Source organism: Megascapheus bottae, chromosome 11 (assembly GCF_031878675.1).
Source record: "Megascapheus bottae isolate mThoBot1 chromosome 11, mThoBot2.hap1, whole genome shotgun sequence".
In the NCBI taxonomy this organism is placed as follows: domain Eukaryota; kingdom Metazoa; phylum Chordata; class Mammalia; order Rodentia; family Geomyidae; genus Megascapheus; species Megascapheus bottae.
In genome coordinates this window covers 2,960,560-2,974,750 of record NC_143519.1, presented here as the reverse complement: position 1 = coordinate 2,974,750, position 14,191 = coordinate 2,960,560, and the positions used below count along the sequence as shown (strand labels likewise).

At 43.7% G+C, this 14,191-nt stretch overlaps 1 protein-coding gene across 1 annotated transcript in view; it reads left to right on the top strand.

Annotated features, from left to right (window-relative positions):
- Nucleotides 1-14,191, top strand: part of Myo16 (myosin XVI) — a 337,213-nt gene that overhangs the window by 207,469 nt on the left and 115,553 nt on the right. Inside the window, exon 23 of the mRNA XM_090341887.1 lies at nt 695-895. Within this exon, the coding sequence (XP_090198013.1) occupies nt 695-895 (201 nt within the window). The remainder of the gene's footprint in view (nt 1-694; nt 896-14,191) is intronic.

Below are 14,191 nucleotides of genomic sequence, written 5' to 3'. Positions count from 1 at the left end.
AAATAGCACAACAATTTTGAGATAAAATCTTAACATTCTTGTTACCGACATTAGAATATCGCATTGCCAGTTACATATGTCCAATGTATAAAATTGTTTCTAAGTATCTAAAACTAGTGATATACCAAAAAAATTACTCATCATATAAAGTCCACTTTCTCTTCTAAGTGTCTAAAACTTAAACTCCAAGACTTTGTCAAGAAAAATAAATGCACACACGTGTAATTTTTAGCTTAAATTAAGGGTGTTGACAGATACTTATAATTATCTTTATTGTTTCTAATTACTTTAAAAAATTTGACTCAGTATCTACATCGTCTAAATTAAAATCTATCATATAAACATCAATCCATAAACTAACATAGCAACATATTATATGGACTTATTCACAGTTTCCTCAGGCAAGATCCAGCTTTTTAGATTTCACAGTATCTCATGTTTCACCTTCTCACCATGTCTCAGTTCCTTTATTGTATGCATCTTCTCATTCTATAACACTCTTATTTTTCCTGCAAACTGTAAGAATATCTTCAGTATCATAGCTATGCTAGGTGGTGTGGATACAAGCCTGGGCAAAAATAGAAGAGTATTAAAGGAAAGATAGATCCAGTATGGGGATAAAACAAAGCAAGCTTGTGTGAGCCATAGCAAAATCACCTACATGCATCACAGAATCTCCCTCCCTCACTTTCAGAAGCCATCGGGATTCCTCGCTGTACTGGAAGAAGAAAGTCACACGGTTGGATCACTGCAATCTAACTTTCCAAAAAAGCTTCAGAGCCTCGTGGAGTCGTCAAACACGAATGCGGTCTACTCCCCGCTGAGGGACGGGAATGGAAATGTGACCCATCGAGGCTCAGACATGGCCTTCACTGTCATGCACTATGCTGGACGGGTGAGTCAGAGGACGGGGGGGGGCAGTGACTTGGTGCTTGCAGTGATGGACCCAGTGGCCCTAGGAACAAGCAATGGAGGGCCTGGGGTTCTGGGCACATTGATTTCAGAAGTAAAATCTGGATTAAACAACTCAGCTTTTAGCTCTGTTTGCTTTGAGTCTGCTGAGGCATCATAGCACCTCTGGAGTGCAGGGTCAGCTCGTGGAATGTACAGAGGTAGCACCTGACCTGTGGGCTAGAGCTCTGGACTTCATACAAAGAGCTCCGCTCTGATGATGGAGGAGTTTGCCCTGAGTATAGTCTTCAGTATTGTGGTATTTTACTTAAAGCGTGTCAATCCAAGAAAGCAATCTATTCCCAGTAGTCTTGGCTCTCTAGTAGGGTTTGTGAAGCTTCAAATCCTTCTAGGACATTCTCTTATCTGTATAACCATCCTTACACTTCTCTAGGTACCCTAATGTCAGAATGCTCCAAGCTAAAGTACCTTTACTCCTAAGACTTACCTAGGATAAATTTCCTACGAAAGCATCCTGTTCAGGTTCTTTATTTTAATCCACTCCCAGTCTATTTGCTTTCCCCACTCCCCCTTAAACTCCTTCCAACTCCAGCTTGATATAGACTCATTCTTTTAATCTATACAAATCTCACCAATACTATAATGTTGAATATATAATTATTTACTTTCTTCTGTTTGTGCTTTCTGAGCCAGAGTAATAGTGCTAGATGGGCGAGAGTTACAGAACAGGCAGGATATAGCTGCAAGAAAATCTGACAAAGAACTCTTGTCCTGCAGGTATTTTTTTCTTAGCCATCCAATTCATGTCTATAACGTCTTTCACTTTAGGATCTTTAGTTGTCTGCCCGGATTCTACCTATGGCACCCACTATGGGTAACACTTTTAACATAATGATTCTAAAAATTTTACCTTTTTCCCACAGAGAAGGAATCAATTAGCAGGCTCAAAAATAGTGCAGAGTCTTTTCCAGAGAACATATCATGGGGCCTAGATCTAGAACAATAAGTTAAAGTTCACTACCTATATGAAAGAGGGACATTCTGGTAAAAGACATAGTACTGTGATAGGCATGCTATGTGTATTGTTCAGAATTCAGTGGCGCAGGAGAGAAACCAGTAGATATATATATATATATATATGTTTAAGACAAAAGTTATTCAGTTATAGCCAAACATCGTTGGGATCTCAATTGAAATTCCCTGAGGGCTCTTAAAACCACCTTGTAGAACCAAGCATCAAAGGGCAATCTAGCGTGGTCCGCTCTGTGGAGCACTAGCCACACAGAAGCGTGGCTCCAGGCTCTGATTCCGTGACAGCTGCCGCTTGGCCAAGTGAGTTAGTTACATCCTGGTTAAAATGACGTGGAAGTGACAGCAATCAGAAATCATCCCTTTCAGAGGCGAAGATGAGACCTTCATGGCAGAGTTGCTGATTCTGTGACAGCATGTGATGCCCACAATGTTGATCTCCCGTAGCAGGGTGATAGTGCTGGATGGTGGAAGCTAAGAAACAAGCAGATTACAAAGGAAGCTTAGTGAGACGGCTTCTTCAGCTCCCACCCTCTGTGTCATAGGAAGGCAGCTGGGGGTACAAGGGTGTCATATTGGGTGAGGGTACAACATGTTCCGTTCAGAGAGAATCATGAAAGAGGTGGCATTGATGGAGATACGCGGAATGAAAACCTCTTTCTACAACTAAAGTACAGTAAAGATGAATGGATAAATGACTCGAAATAACAAAAGATAGAATGGTTGGTGAAATGTCCAAAATGGTTAATTTGGGCCAAATCCCTCTGATGTGCATACTGCTGAGAATCCAGGCCTCTTGTTTGTCAGCTTGTGATATTTTAGGAAAACCCAAGGATGTGTTACAGGGTTGGTACAAGACAAAGTGGGCTTTAGAAATGCTGGTCAGCATCTGAATTTGAGCAATAGCAGTGGTCTTAGAGAGGCACGCACGGGGAAAGGAACGAAGCATAGTGATATCTGCTGACATGGGCAGAGCCAACACGACAGAGCCGTCGGGCATGAGGCCTTCCAGGGCTCACAGGTGAAGACTGCGCTGTGCAGCCGACCAGGACATTCTAGAGAACAGAGCAATGTGGAAGGGATGATGCAGCTTTTAGTTCTCCTGAATTGGTGGGTTTTCAAGGCAATGGATGTGATCCTGAAAATACTTGCTTTTGGGGTGGTGGTTTTTACCAGGGAGGAAGAAGGAGTAGGGGAAGAAAGACAATAGCCAAAAGAAAAGCAGCGCAGGAACCCAGAGAAAAGTCCAGGAAGGCGCCTTGGACATGGGACACACAGGCCCAGACGCACCCTGTGAGCAGGGATGGTCAATGGTGCCAGGATGTGACTGGAGGAGGGGTCGGATGTGGAGAGGAGGCGACTCTGCAGGCTTTGGTGCCTGTGCTTCTCTTTCATTTCAGAGATGAAATCTCTAAAACCTCTTTACAACGAGAAACATCATGTAGACTTGGGTTCAGATTTTTAAATATATGTCTTTTTAAACCAAATTTATAGAACCGACGTAAGATGTCACAATAAGGTATGCATTGGGGAAATGATTTCCCTGAAAGTTTTGAGACTTGGCAAGCATGCTTGTATTTCACCTGCCAAATAAGAGCGTTTGGGTTTTATACTGGAGATTAATTAGAGATGTTCACTAGAGGCTAACTGCATTAAAATGTGCAGAAATATAGTTTTGATTTTGAATAATTTTATGCTCTGACTTAAAATGTTTCCCCCCCCCCCGGGCACCTAATAAAATTTCCATTGGAATTTGTTTTAGAAAAATTTGAGAGAAAACACTAATAGAAACTAACAGTTATTTCACTGAGTTTTGATACACATTCAGCTAAACAAGGACAGCCTGACTGGTTGACAGAGAGCCAAAATCCCAGTGGGATCGTGTATTTACTTCCAAAAGGACTTCTTTTTACAATTTGAGTCACTTTTGTGGTTTTTAATTTTTTTAATTCCTTTCAGTGAGATACACTAATGAATCTCAGCCTGAGGTCTTCCCGAGGCCTCATTCACATGTAGTGTTACAGATTACAGGTAATTTATGGAAATATGCCAAACAGCATGCCATGTGGATCACCAAATGTTGCTCCATACACATAAATGTTGAGCTATTGCATTAAGTAAACAGCAATATATACATTGGTTAGATCAAGAGATGCAGACACAGTGAATTGACAGACAATGTGACATGTGTTGTCCCTTTTAGACAGCAGAGATGGAACTCCTGAATCATCTTTGTGGTGTAGTTGGCCCTCGAGCTATGCCCAACGTGCTCTTGAGTTTGGGCTGGGTGGATGGGTTACAGCACAGCTTTCCTTGTCACATGTTTCTGCCTGGTCTGCATATGGCCTGATCTTTTCAGTGAAAATGGATTATATCTTATTTACAGGATAGCCCTTCCTGCGGTACCACCCACCTCCAGGCCTGGCCTGGGTGGCCTGACTGCCCCTGAGAGCTCAAACTCCAAGACACTGCCATGCTTCTCAAGCTCATTTGAAGCATCACAGACTCAAAGGTCCTTTTAGAAATGTTTAAGCAACATCATTTGAATTATAGCAGAGGATATTTTCTAAATACATTTGAATTTTTTATTACTCATAGGAGCGTAGTGTATTTTCAAATCACCATTACAGAGATACTTTAAAGCAAATGGGAAGAGGCTGTGCATAAAATATTAACCAAGTCTCAGTAATGAGCCTGGATTTGGATTGAAGGAGGCGGGGGGAGCTGCTAAAGAGATGTTTATTATTTGGGTAATTATTTGCTTTAGAAAATTTTGAAACCTAGATGGGATTATGTGTTGTAAGATTTGCTATTAAACTGCTGATTTAAATGTCAGGTAAGCAGTAAATCCACAAGAGAGTCTCATTTTCTTGGCTATTAAAATTAAGAGTCATGAGAAGTAAAAGAATTATAGCTTCACAAAGAGATATTGGCTCCTGGGAGAGGTGGATTTCCATTAAGGTGATTCTAAACTGACTCTGATAGAAAATGGTATTTTAAGGTTCCTAAATTTTTGTGTGATAAAAATGAACAGGATAGGAGATAATAAAGTAATCTGAAGCATTAAAGGCTGAATTCACAACATTTTTAGTCAACATTAATAGTTTTGGAGTAAATGATACATACACAGAACCTTGTTTGTGTGTGGCAGGTGTTTTTTTCTGGAAGCTATGGCTTATTCTAGGGTGAAACAATTCCATTTGGACCTCAGATGAATATTCTACTGTGATTGGCCTGGATGATTTATTTTAATGTCTTTAGCACTTTTCTTTTAATATACAATGGTCAATCTGTGTCAGTCCTGTTTGACTCCCAGCACACAAGTGTTATAAAAGGTGAATGCTGACCCCCGAAGTTGTGTTCCATTCTTCATCCATCCATAGAAACTCAGAGGATAACCTTGTTTGAAATAGGGGTCTTTGTCTAGGTAATTAAGGATTTTTAAGGTGATGAGGCTGTTGTAAATTATGGGGATAGTTACTCAATTTAATCAGAACTGTCCTGAGGGGATTTGAGAGAGAAATGGAGGAAATCATGTAGCCACAGTAGCAGAATGGAGTGTTGAAGACTGTAAGCCCACCTAAAGGGCCCAGAGGGTGGAAGAGGGAGGATGGGGCGCGCTGAGGGTCCAGAGATGTACAGAGCCGCCAGGGGTCAGCCTGCGGAGCCGCCAGTGTAAGCTAAGATACGCAGGAAACTAACAAAAAACTCATTGGTTCCTTTAGCTTGGATTTGGTGAGGGAAGTAAGTCATTTTTAACTTGTAACTTAATAGAATTTCTTTACATTTGATTTATTTTTAGGTATCTCCTAGATTTCCCTGTATCTCTTATTCATATGATTTTCTTTAACTGCAAGTCCCATTTCCCTCAGCCTTCCAAGTCTCATCCGTCTTCCCAACATCAAGTTCTTGATTAATTCAAACTCATTATTCTGTCCTCCTCTGTAAAAGATGCCCAGGGCCCAAGTTCATGGTTTAAAAAAGACTTTCACTGTGTTTCTGTGCCTCCATATTGCCGTTTGAGGAGGGCGTGGTGGAAGTCAGTCAGTCACTGAAAATCATACAGCTGCATCTTAGTTCTGAGGGCTGCCCGCAGCAAAGAATCACAGATAGAGGGGCTTCCAACAGAGGGGTTTATTCTTCCACAGTGCTGATGAAAGGAGGTTCAAACTCCTGGAGGGTCCTTAAGAGGCGCTGGGCCCAGCCTCTCTTCTAGTTTCTGGTGGTTGCCAACCGTTAGCAGTCATGGTGTGCAGACATATCACCCACATCTGTGTGGCTATCTGTGGTTCCTTGTGAATTTTTACAACAAGATAGGGTTCATCACAATCCAGTCGGGATCCCTGTCTAATTACATCTGCAAAACGCTCTGAGATTCTGTGGCTTTGCGGAGACATGAATTTCAAGAATGCTACTCGGCTGCTTGTACTTGGAAGTAGGCTGTCTCATTTTACAAGTCCTTTTGTGCTTTTCGCTCCCGCTGCATATTCATGCGTTGATGTGTAAAATGATGTGTATAGAGAGAGAAGGGCTGGGTTTGACTTTCAGCTCCATTTCTAGGTGAGTTGGTGACAAAATCCTCAGCTTCTAAGCCCCGGAAAGTTATAATTCAGTAAAACATAATTATGAATCTTGTAAGCTAATTCTGAAAATAATGTGTTAAGTCAAAATCTTCTATGCTCCTGGATTGAAAGAAGCAAAATTATGAAAATGGGAATACTGCCCACAGAAATTACATATTCAATGTAATACCCATCAAGAACAACATTCTTCAATGAACTACAGAAAGCAATCCAAAAATTCATATGGAATAATAGAAGATCGCAAATAGCAAATGTAATCCTGAACAGGAAGAACAGACTTGAAGGAGTATCAGTACCAGAATTCAAACCTGATTTCAAAGCCATGATAATAAAACCACTTGGTACTGGCATAAGAACAGGCCGAGGACCAATGGAACAGAAGACACAGAAATAAACCCATAGACCTACAGCCATCTACTATTTGATAAGGGAGCCAGAAAACAAGTTGGAAGAAAGCCTCTTCAATAAATGGTGCTGGCAGAATTGGCTATACACATGCAGAAAACTCAAGCTAGATCCTGATATATCACTTTGCACAAGAATGAATTCCAAAAGGATCAAAGACCTGAAGGCCAGAAACCATGAAAATATTACAGGAAGGGGTAGAGGCACAAGTGGAAATTTCCTAAAGCTACAGAATCCCAGCAAGTCAAAGAAAGACCGGATAAATGGGATTATATCAAGCTTAAAAATTTCTGCATGGCAAAGTACATAGCCAACAAGATAAACAGGAAGTTCACAGAATGAGAGAAGGGTTTTTTGTTGTTGTTGTTGTTGTTGTTGTTTTTTTACCAGCAATCACTTCTCAGTCTTGTTCTGTATCTGCCAGTTACTTGCCCCCAGCAGCAGCTGAAGAACTGCAGTAGAGAAAAGCATGGCCAGAGGGAGGGAAAGTGGGAGAAAGTGAGGGAGGGGTAACGCTGTTCAAAAAGAATGTACTCATTACCTTACTTGTGTAACTGTAACCCCCCCATATATCACCTTTACAATAAACCATTAAAAAAGAAAAGAAAAGAGAGCCATGGCTGTTATGAATGAGAAGCATTTTCATGCATGCATTGGAGATCTTAAAGACCAGAAAACATTTTGGGAATCATTGTATCACTTTCTTCCAAATGAGAATATTGGTGAGACAACTGACTTTCAAAATATGTAGCAAAATAACTTTGATTTTTTTTTAACAAGAAGATTAGTGTGGACTTGAACTCTGAGCCTAGACGCTGTCCCTGAGCTCTTCAGCTCAAGGCTACCACCCCACCCCTTGGGCCACAGCACCACTTCCAGTTTTCTGGTGGTTAATTGGGATAAGGGTCTCACAGACTTTGAACCACGATCCTCAGATCTCAGCCTCCTGAGTAGATAGAATCCGCACCCAGCCTGGTTTTTTAATCTTATAAATGTGTTTTCTATAGACTTTGAATGTTTATGTTACAGAAAACTGTTTTGTAAATCATGTCAGAGTGCTTACTTTTATCTACCAGGATGTTACTTCCTAGAGGTGCTAGTATGGAATCTTTCTGCCTTCCCCACCCTACCTGAAAAATGTCTGTGAAACAGAAGTGTGTGGAGAGTTTCCTATTTCTCCATTCAGGGAAACTGCACCAAAAGAGAAAGCATGTAGATGATTGGCTTAATTATGCTAATGTGACATTCCATTGCTCATTGAATATACCAGCTGTTTTGGTGATGAGTTGCTCTACCTTGATTAAAAATAATTTGGTAAACAATTATATTCTTTATCCCTTAGTTTTACGTTTAATATTCCAATGGAGCATACAGGTGTGTGAAATTTTAGAGCTCTTGAAAAAGACCTTTTCAATATCATTTCCCTTTAGAAAATGAAGGCCTCTGCAATCGATTAATATTCTGTGCTTTCCTCTTATGAAGGAATAAAAATGGACAGTCTCTTAATATGGTGACTTCTGAGTGAGCATTCTGGGGGCGGACTGCTCTGTGGTCATTTGGCATCCCCTCTCCCCACCTCCACTGAGTCACATCCCTGCCTACAGCTCCGGAGGCCACTGTGCTGGACTGGGATGGGGCGGGTGGGGACAGCAAGACGGTTACTGTTTGAGAACTGTTACACACCTGGATGTTTTCCTTCTTCTCCTTGCTAAGGAAACTCCTCATCGTTGACTAAACCGAGTTTGACCATCATTGCTGGTTTAGATGTATGTGCTTCCTGGATCTCTGAGAAGGGAAATCTTGGTCTCCTTGCTGCTCAGCATTATCTGGGTAACACATTCTTCTCAGGGCTTCCTTCCTTTCCCCTCCGTGCTAACACGGGCCTTGTGAGGGGCGCACATTGGCCTGGCAACTTCCCACTTCCACCCATGTCAGAAACAGTTTACAACGTGTCCTCTGGCCTTCGCCCATGGAGATTTGTGGGAGGCTCAGCGTGCCCAGGAAGACTGCGGAAGTGAAGCTGTAAATCAGCAGACAGAGCAGACAGACGAATCAATGGGGTAGCTTCCACTTGCTTCTCCCTCAGTCCCCAGCAGAATCCCAGACACAACAGCCAAATCTGTCTGGCCTCAGCTGACCTGTGACCCTTCGAGGCTGCACAAGGAGGATGTGAGTCACACAGAAAGGGTTTAATTTGCATTTGTATTTGTTTACCTCTTCCATAGACATTATAGAAAATAAAAATGAGCTCCCTCATATTTCTGGGCTCTATTTGGTACCTCAGTTCATCCGTTCCAGCTTTGACAGTTTGTCATGGGAAGACAAGGCTGCATCAGTCCTTCCTTCTGAGGCGTTGCTGGAAAGAGGAAGGAGGTGCTGGCCCCATAGCCTCTGGCCGATTCCTCATAGATTTAGCACATGGGCTGGCACAAGTTATAAATACCTTTAGAATGTATAAATAACCTTGGATATTTATTGTGGTTTTCTCATAATATTGGCATGTTAGTTCGTTGGTATTTTTCCTATAAAGGCATTGAAAGAGGCAAATTTATGAATTTCGGCAATGTCAAAATGAAGGAATTCACCATGTGCAGATTTCCAAGTGTCCCCGTAAGGATTTAGGAACATTCCTGGGTATTCCCAACACCTTCTTCACTAACTAGTCTCCCTCAGCTCTCAGGAACTAGAAGGAACTATACAAACCTACCTGAGAAAGCAAAGGGGGTTGCCACACAGAGAACGAAGGCCCTCGCTGCAGATGCAGGTAGGAAGCTGAAACGGGGCAGGAGACGCACAGGGGTCTGTTTCTATTTGCTGGACCTGATTGTTATTTATTTTGGTAAAGCTAATCTTCATCTAGAGCCTCCAGCAATATATGGAGCTCTCAAGTGTACCTCAGAACGTGGCATGTCATCGGAGACTGCTCACAACTTGCTTGCTAAGGGTTCTGTGTGGCGTGGCATCAGCGGCAGCAGAAAGGCTGTGCGATGGCTGCTGTGGAACAGGTGGCCTGGGTTGTCTGGGTTCTCGGCAGCAGTGACTGGCTCTTTGTCACCAGCATCTTCAGCAGGTTCCACGCTTTGTCTTCATTGACAACGGCATCCTAACTAGAGAAGGATGTTGATTTTCACTTCTTCAATGATTAGTGAGGTTGCAGATTAAACACAAAGTTGTTTAAGACTCATTATCCGATTCCTATATTCAAGAACTGACTTTCATTTCATCTTCCTTAACCGGAAAAAAAGCCACAGGGATTGATGTGTCTCTGCTGGTCCTGACTCACTTTTGACCTGAGGATGCAGGAGTTGAGATGTAGATGTTTTCTGTCAATAGTCTGTTTCTTCTTTTTCTTTTACCTGTGAATGAGCAGACCTTACTGGGAGGCCTCTCTCTGCTCTTCTCTGTGCACAGGATTGATTTGGGGTAGAGATGAGATCTCTCGGCCGTGAATCACTCTTGTGGCTTCATTCTGTCCATCAGCCTTGCCATCCCTGCATCATTCTGTCTGCTTTCATTTACTTTCAAGCATATGGTCGGTATTGACCACAGAATCTGCTCTGCTGCCTTTAGCTACAGAGCAGGTAGAAAGACGCAAGCTATTGGCACCAAGACAAGAGTCCGAGGAAGACATTGGGGAAGGAGGAGGTCAGGTACCATCCCCCCTGAGAAAGAAAGTGAACTGAATTTTCAAGGAGAAGCAAGAGTATAGGTAGCAGGTTGAACTGGAAAACCTGAGAAAGCAGCCAGAGAAAGGTGAAGTGGCTCAGCATCAGAAGGAGACACCAGCTTCCCTGAGGCTAGAAGACAGAGGAATAAGAGTCCTGCTGGATCCCCAGTCTTAGGGGCAGGTGGGAGAAGCTGGACCCATGGCCACTGCCCTGGAAAGTTGGGGCCAGGAGGCATGGACTGAGAGGTAAACATGGAAGGGGGCAGGACTGTCCAACCCCTCCTCTGCCTTCTGCCTCCTTCCCTGCCCTGATCTGAGCCCCATCTCCTCCTCTGCCTCCTTCCTGTTTATGACCAGCGCTCCACCCTCTCCTCTGCCTCCTTCCTGGCCTCCACTGGAGCCTTCTGCATGCTCTCAACACTGACTCCTGTGAAAGGCCCATTGCCTAGAGGGCAGTTGACAGCAGGCAGGATGGAATAACAAGGAAAGATGGGCTCAAAGCACAGGGCTTGGCAGGGCCCCAAGCACTTGAAAGCAGAGGCAAAATTAGATATCATAGACATCTTGATACCTAAATTGATCACTGGCCATTAGTAATTTTTAATTTTATTCCTTTCAGTATTTTCAAATTTTTATAAATATGCAGGTATTATAAGATTAATCGCAACTGTTTTCCTTAATTGATTCCACACTTAGAGGTGAGCCTTCAGGATCTCCTAATCTGACAATGGCTTTGTTTTAAAGGCTATTTGGAAACCTGAATAAGTGGTATCCACTGGCGACTGTTTTTTATATATATATCCTTGGTTCCTTGAGCCAATGTTTGGCTTTCGCTTTTCTTTTTACTGTCCTTACCATTCACATTGAGAGACCACTGACCACAGTTCAGCTAGAAATTGAATGGAGAAGCTACAGGTGTGGAGAGGCTAGCTGTATACACTTCCAAGTCAGAGACCTCAGCTCCGCACACCAGCAAGTTGTAGGTTGACAGGCAACACAGACATGAGAATCGCCTCTTCCCATAACCCACTGCACCTTCCATCTCCAACCATTTCACCCTTTCCATCCGAGACCCTTTCACGTACAATGGGGATTCCATGGGGAAAGTACCAAGTTCCGGTTACCGGCACTTCCTGCAGGACTGCTGAAGCGTATTGACAGTCGTAAGTACAGGTGGGGTTGTTATCCTACCGGGAATCTTGGGCCTCTGTCTCAAGATGTGCTGAACGTATTGGTCAGTGGGAACTCAAGCTAGTGTTTCCATTCTTGCCTGGCCCCCACTGGGCACAAGTTCACACAGAGACAAAGGGTGCAGACCCTCGAGTGCACAGCACACATTGCCCGCTGCCCCCTGCCTCCTGGGCAGCGGGCCAGCCAGCCACTGCGTCTGGAGATCCACACGTTAGTAGATGGAGTTCTTTCTGCTGCGCCTTGGGCTCCTGGTTTCCTTGGTGACGAGCCAAGCCAGAGCTTGACAGCCTTTGGTGCTTGTTCTTTGCATTCTGTAGCTTCTGTTTTCTTTATGGAGCCAGGAAGCTGGTGTCTTGATGAGCCGTGACTCACAGCTCTGGTAGGACTTCCTTGCCTCCCTGTTTTCATAGATAGCTGACATAATTTATCTTTTAATTGCATTTATTGCCATGCAGAGTGTTACAACGAGTACATCCAGAAACATAGCCTGCTGTCACTTCTGTGTGGTTCACGCTGCACCCTCTGTGTGGCGGCCACAGAGAAGTGCTCAGTGAGTATTGCTCACTGCAGAGACATAGCACATGCTAAGTTTTCTTTTGAGTCCTTTTATTGAACAGAATCCTACCAAAAGAAATTATTAAATACATGACAGTGAACTTAAAAGAACAGGATGCATGTATATACATTTATCTATTCATCTGTGAAGGAAGCTGTCATGAGACTTATGTTCCAGTTCTAAAGAGAGACACATCACCTCGGGAGGCTAAGAACCTGTCACATCATGACAGAGGGAAAGAAGATGGCATTCACCTGGCCTCCAACGTCGACTACCTTTACATTGCTATGTTTCATGAGGATGAAAGAATGGAGGTGCAGGCCCTGAGTGCCCAGGGAGGATCAGCTAGCTCAACTCTGCTTCTGTTCCTTGGCTGTTGGTGGTGCTGCCACTGGGAGACAAATCCTTCTCTACATTCCTAACACTGGACTGGCCAAGCTGCAGTGGTGACTTGGGGACAGAGCATGTGTCTCCTGCACTGAAACCTTCTTTGTATTTTACCCACTTGGCTTTGCACCTTCCTCTCAGTAGATTCCAGGGATCTAGCACCAGCTCCTCCCTGTGGATTCCAGGGATCCAGCAGCAGCTCCTCCCTGTGGATTCCAGGGATCTAGCACAGCCCCCCACTGCCCCGTGCCTTTTCCTTGCACACTTACTGCCTCCAGCCTGACTTCCATTCCCGATGATAGCCGTCTCTCTAGCTGGACCACAGAGGAGTCGTAAGGATGTTACATGTTTCTCCTCCAAAGGGAAAAGCTTGGTGTCTTGAAGCAGCCCTTCTCTAGAGTGGTGAGCCAATGTCAGGTGATTAAAAATGGCAGTGTGGAATGGTCTGTGGAGCAAGCGGCCTGTGGAACGGCCTCAAGGAGACAATGACAAGATCAGTCTAGGCGTCAAGTCAGGGATGGCCAGGATGCTGGGAAAGGGTGGAGAGAAGTGAGTTCCAGAAGCAGGGATGGGACATGCTCCCTGGGAAAGGCGTACACGAGCAGCTGTTTTCATTTATCTTTGGAAAGAGACAGAGAAGGAGGAAGGAGGGATGGGAGATGAAGAGAGAGGCAAGGAGGGAGGGAAGGAGGGAGGGAGGGAGGGAGGAAGGAAGGAAGGAAGGAAGGAAGGAAGGAAGAAGGAAGGAAGGAAGCTTACCCATGCCTGGTTGATGAGAAGTCATTGAAACTCAGTCTTCTGCCCAGGCCTCCTCCTCCTCCTCCTCTAGCTCTTGGAACTGGAGCCAGGATCAGGTGCTCTATGAGGCACCTGCTCTTCGTCCATGGCTGGATGCTTAAGCGCTGAGCCACAGAGCAACTATGGCCTTGGGGAAAATCAGGAGAGAAGTAGCTAGGCAACAGGTAGGAAGGTGGGGATGGGTGACAGAGGGTGAGGACATGAGCACAGTAGGGAGCAGAAACAGATGGTCACACGTGCCAAAGAATTGTCCTAAACCTCCTGAAGGATTCTATTAGGAGACGTGGACATTGCTCCGTCTATGGCAGGGTGGGGGCGATTCATTAAGCATTTGATACAAACAATATTAAGTTGGATTTTTAGTCTTTTGATTCCATCTTTTTTCCCAAAATTAGCTACATGGCTATAGTAGCTATGAGAGAGAGAGAATGAATTTGGCCAGGTCATAAAATGATCAAAAGTTAATCTGACTGCCTGTTTCTTTCTATAATATATACAGAGATCAAAATTATATATCCTATTCCATAAATATGCACAGGTATTTTTGGTCAATTAAACTAAGTTAATGTTTCAACCGCAGGAGAAAGTTAACATTTCTGGCTGAGTTGGAATGTTCCTGGAAGAGAAGAAGGTTGGTAGATGGTTGAGCTAGGTTAGCTCTTA